Consider the following 6,000-nt stretch of genomic DNA (forward strand, 5'->3'; position numbering starts at 1 on the left):
GCCCATCCCCTTTAGGTGACAATTCAGGACAGGTAAGGAACCTCCTCCCCTCCCCTATCCTGTCTCCAAAATTTCAAAATTTCAGGAAACATTTTGGAAACTTTGAAAAATTAGCAGGGGACAACAGGAAACAGCCAGGAACGGCTAACCATTCTTTGGGGCCCAGCACTCAAATGTCTTCATTTTTTTTTACTAAAAAGAAACATAAAATTAATAAAAAGTAAAGGGTTGATGTGGAGGCCCACAAAGGCCCCCACATCCCTTAAGAAAAAAACAAAACCTAAAATAGAGAAACTAAAATCTAAAAGAGGAATTGTTTTTGCCATTTTACAAATTGTGAAGAGGAAAAGAAAGAAAGAGCACAGCTGTGAGGAAAGAACTCAAAGAAGGGAACAGCAGTGAGAAAAGGGCAACAGAGCAACAAATCTACATCATTTGAGGTAAGTTCACTATCTATTGTTCATTTTAACAAAAAAATTGCATTTTTTCCGTTTTTTGTCGAAGTTTCAAACACTTGGGAGGGTTTTTTGGTTTGATTTTGTTTTATGTTTGCACTTGCAGCTGTCATTTGCATTTTCATCATAAACAAACGAGCAGCAGTGAGGATGAAAAAATTCAAACTCAATAATGAACCCATGGTGGTAGAAGTACCCTTTTTGGATGTTCGTCTAGGAGTGGGAGTGTTGATGGGATAATTAGTTCAAATAACCAATTTGAATGCCCTTTTGAACTCTTCAAATATTCAAGGGCCCAATAAGTCCCAAAAAACCTCTTTTACAATTTGCAAATTGCAACAGCCATAGGCAAAGACAAGAAAAAGAATCCACAGGGGAGTAGAGTATGGCCGTGTCATTTGTGCAAAAAGGGCTATAGGGGCAGCTACACAAGGATTTACTCTCATCTTTTAGACAGAACTAGACAAGAGGTAAAAAGCATAAAAAGATAACCCTAGCTGAGAAGGCAAAATTAACTAAGTTGCACATGAATGGTGATGCAAGAAATAAAGGAATGTTAAATAAGTCTTTGCAACTTAGTGTGTCATTGTCTACACAATCGATAGATGTTGAAAGTCAAAGAGGTAAAAAAAGGGGTACTAGTGTTGCAGGCATGTTTAATATGCAATCATGAGAAGTGACTACTGAGTCTTTTATTGCCAAGTTTTTCTATGCCAATGGTCATACCAGTTCATATGGCACTCTCTTCATATATAAAAACAAATCTTCAAAGATGCACTTGTCAACCCTTTGTTTGTCCCCCAAAAAACACAAGCTACGCACCTCCCTCCTTGACAAAGAGTATTCCAAAGTGAATATGATGATAGACAAGATGAGACAAGTTTGGATAGGGGATGGCCGCTCTATCATCATGGATGAGTGGACCAATATTAGATTGGCTACTCATCAACATCATTGCCACACATTCAACTAGCTTTTTTTTAGAGCTGTTGATTGTTTGGGGAAGAGGAAGGATGCAAACTTCTAACATTAGATCAGAAGGATGACATAAAAAAGATTGGACTAAGTGGTCACTTTTTCAACCCATGTATGTAAGATAGCTGTCTTGATGGTGGAGGGTGTTTACAAGCACATTTTCTAAACCTTATGTTGTGTTCATGAATTAAAATATGCATTAAAAGACATTAAGAAGATAGATTGGGTGAAGGTAATGGTGTTAGAAGCTAGAGACATGCAAATGTTCCCTTGCTTTGTTTCAAATTTTTTCGAGGATGGAATTCCTCAAGCCTATGGATACTAGATATGCCAACTACTTTATTTTGTTAGAGAGGATGCTTGAATAGATGAAACAAACCATTCATAGTACAGAACATAATTTGAGATTTTATGAGGAATATATTAGACCCATTGTGACATGGTGATGGAACATTGTGAACAGCCCCACTTCATATGGCGGCAGCCTACGCTCTAAATCCCAAATGGTATGCAGCATGGCCTAGGAGAGTACCTCAATCTGACAATGACAAGATCAAAAAAGGGCTCATGAAGGCCCTTAGAAGATATGTATTAATAAGGAGCATATGTATTAATAAGGAGCCTACCTTACTTAGAACATTGTGACTGGCCTTTGTAAATCTCCATGGTTCAAAATTCAACAAATTAGAGGCAAGAATCATAGAGCTACATTAGCTCAAACCAACCCTGTTGAATGGTTGACATGGCATGGCAAAGAGTACAAGAGTTATTGATACTTGCCACTTGTCTCCTTTCCCTGATCATTAGTTTTCTGATATAGAGAGAAATTGGTCTCCATATAACTTCGCCTAGTTGACCAAGAAGAATAGGCTTACCTCTCAACAATTGGAGAAGTCGGTGGCCATGCATAGTGCCTTGTGACTCCTAAGTATCGACAGACTCCTGAGTATTAACAAACTCCAAGTGCACCTGAGGATGTTGATCCCTAATATGCCACACAGGTTGATGAGGAGGAGACATGGGAGGAATTGGTTGGGGCTCCATTGGATGAGGCAGCCACTCATAGTGGCAGTTATGAATATTTGAAATTTTCTAATTTTCTAATTTTCTTATTTAGGAGTCCCCTGCCATCCCCTAAAAAAGGGCCTCCTGAAACATACATCCATCCCTTCAGTCCTCATCCTAGAAACTTGGTGGAACATAGTTATTTCATTTCTGTTAGTAAAATGAAGTATTAGACTTCTGTCTCCTTAAATTCTGAAAGCTCCGGATAACTATAGTTTTGCAATCACCTGCTCTTTTGATTTTTTTTTCAAAATGCTCTAAACGGCTCAAAAAATTACAAAAGAAATGGCCCTTGAAAAGCAGCTCGCGCTTTTCTTAAGCAACACATTTTTTTTAATTTTATTTTTTATGAATATCACCGTTATTTTCCTGTTTTACCGATTATTTTTGCAACCCTGCCAATTTGGGCTACAGATTGATAGCCGGTTGCCACCACATGCAAAGAAATTAACCCTAATCTAACTTAGAAGGCACAAATTCAGGTCGGGCAGAGTCAACCATTATCCGTCTACCGGTGATCAGAATCACGAGTTCAAATCCCACTGGTAACCATGCCCGATCTCAAAAATCTGACTTGCCCAATCCAACGATTAAGGAAACCAATGTATAAAATTTGGAAAAGGAAACTAATTACTCAGATGGGATGAGCTCAGTTGGTAAAAACATAGGGCCCGGTTAAAATTCACATGATACAAAATAAAGTGTTGAAACTGAATAAAAACTGCATCCTATTCGCTCGAAACAGTTCCCTACACAGCTAAATCGCCTGAAAGTTCCGACTAAATTTAGCAAACGATATGCATACCACTGTGTAACGGATTCTAAATCCATCCCTGAGATGGTCGTGACAACTAAGCCCAAGAAGCGAAGATTGCAAAATCAGAAACCCAAAAGAAGGCAATTAAGCTTATTAAGAACTTACTTGAGATCGCCGAGTGTTGCCTGATCTCCTCCTGCATTTGAGGGCCGGAACTGATCGCAGGAACCGCATTAGACGAATCCATGACTCCCCGCTAAAGCATGCCTTCCAAAAACTCTACAAATTTGGGGAAAGATGGGTCAAATGTCAGCTTTCGTAAGCCTGGCACTGAGACTTCACCAAAACAAACCCTTGCCTCTTTTGTTAACTTCGTTTTTCCTCGCCTCTGCTCTTGTAACAAATTGCACGGAATATTTTGGATTTTGAGCTGTGAAATGCAGCGGATAATATGCAAACTATTTGATGCAGCAAGAAAATCCGCAACCCAAAAAGACCAAATCCTTCTCCGCAAAAAGAGATGAATTCTATTATTAAAATTTATAGGATGACGACTGGATCATGTGTCTTGGTTACAAGTCGTATGATGATCAATTTGTGGGTTACGCTTTAATAGTTGCGGCCACACAAGCAACTTGTTGAAGCGAATCAAACAAACATGGAGATGAATTTAATAGGGTTTCGTATCGCCGCATGAAAGGCATCATGGGAGTAAATGTAGGAGGGCGCAATTTCATACGCTTCCTTTCTTGGAGAGGGCTCTCCAAGAAAGGGGAACAACAAAAAGATTGGTGTGCTGACGGGAAAGGGAATATGCAATTGTGTGCACTTCTTTCTTTTCCCAATAGGTTAGCACCACCGAAAGGAATTATTACTGGTATATGTCACTTTCTCGATAACTATTATAAACATTTAAAGTCACTTTCACAAATAAGTATTTTAGGTATAAAGTTTGATGATAAGATTGATGTAAGTTAATGGAGATTGTTATTATAAGATGTTTTGAATTGAAATGAGTGACGATTAGTGTTGTGTATTTTAAAATAAGGATTGTGATTAGAGAGACATTGAAACGTAACTAAAAAATGAAATTTGGAATTAAATTAGTGATGAGGAGATTGAGATGAGCGGAATACAAGGAAACAAGAATTTGGGATAAAATAGAGGTAGCAGTCCTATCAAGAGTTACAATACTATTCTAAACAAAATTTGACATGTGGTACTTGCAACACATGTTCATTGATTGATATTTGAACTATAGAATTGATGGTGGTTCTAAGGAGCGTAATGGGGGCCAACTATGCAATTATTGAAGTATAAGACTTCCTTGTGCCTTTCTCAAACCCTAAGAATGAGTCGATGGTAAGTGTGAAAGGGATTTGGAGATAGATGTTGATGTTAATGTATGATAGAGATGTTGGTGTGTTAGACCTAAAATTTTGTTAGATACAAATGTGTGAATATTTTATCTCGGAACATACTCTCAATGTGATGTGATGTGATGTGATGTGTTGATGTGTATAATGACCTAGGGATGATTCATTTCAATACATGGCCTAGACATCAAGCTTAAACCTTTTTGGCACTCATATTGATGCCTAACAATCATATTAAGTATTGTTAGTCGTGAAATGTAAAATTTTAAAATTTTGAAGAGGTTGATGAGATCACAACTATGATCTTGTCTAAGAAGAGAAATGTTGGTGCAATATGTTTCATGGCAAAGATGTTCTAAAAATTGTACTAGAGATGTTTTGAATAGAGCACCATGGCATAACATGCTATAATGGATTTTGGACCATCAATGTGTATGTAGAAGAGCTCAAGAATGTGCTAGAAACATTTACTAAAGGTGTTGATATAAAGAGACATGAAACAAGAGTGAAAAATTATAAGGGCATATTCTTTTCTCCACAACAAAAGGATAATGTTTATATCGTGAAATTTTTCAAAACTTTTACTTTTTAAAGTTATATGGTTTTGGATCATAAGTTGTTTGGTTTTAAAAACTATACACTATTTTTGTTCATAATTTATTTCTTAGAAAAAAATATTGTTACTCTATGAATTAGGCCAAATCCCACCCATACAAATAAAAAGACAACAAAAACTACACATAAGTTTAGCAACTAAAATTATAAGAAAGCTAAAAAACGGGCCTTGCCAAATTTATTATGAGATATTAGAACCATATGACCTCAAGATTTCTCATTAGCTTTTGTCTCCATGTTTCTTGCTTTGGTCTTGCCTCGAGCATCATCATCCTCTTCATACTCTAATGAAATAGATGAAGAGGAATGATATTGATTGATTGCATCTAATATTGATTCAACAACATGATCATCAATACCTCATTCTTTAGTTTAGTTGGTGATAACATAAAGAGGTCATAGAGTTTTGGATTTTGAATCAAGTAGGAGTCTTGTAAGAAACATACATTTAAATTTTAACAAATTGTGAATTCAAAATTGGCTTAAAGGATGATTTTGAACTCAAATGTTTTAGAAGTTATAAATAAAATCATTTGAATGTCTATAATAAGAAATAAGATCTAATTAGATTTGTGTTAATACATCCTTTGAACAAACTATTTGCACGAAGCATAGATCGACCGTCCAAAGGAGCTTAAATCAAGGATAAAGTTGCTTCTTCATTCTATTTGTTTTTCCTTGGACAATAATATGCATTATTAATTATGTGGGATTTTATTTTTTTTATCTTCAAGGTTGTTATAATAAAGTTGATTAT

At 36.3% G+C, this 6,000-nt stretch overlaps 1 protein-coding gene across 1 annotated transcript in view; it reads right to left on the minus strand.

The window, feature by feature from the left end:
• The window catches only part of LOC131066767 (vacuole membrane protein KMS1), a 35,586-nt gene extending 31,511 nt beyond the window's left edge, over window positions 1–4,075 (minus strand). The window contains exon 1 of the mRNA XM_058001608.2: window positions 3,418–4,075. Coding sequence (XP_057857591.1) covers window positions 3,418–3,499 — 82 coding nt within the window. The 5' untranslated portion in view covers window positions 3,500–4,075. The remainder of the gene's footprint in view (window positions 1–3,417) is intronic.
• Window positions 4,076–6,000: the final 1,925 nt, after the last annotated feature.

Source organism: Cryptomeria japonica, chromosome 4 (assembly GCF_030272615.1).
Source record: "Cryptomeria japonica chromosome 4, Sugi_1.0, whole genome shotgun sequence".
NCBI lineage: Eukaryota > Viridiplantae > Streptophyta > Pinopsida > Cupressales > Cupressaceae > Cryptomeria > Cryptomeria japonica.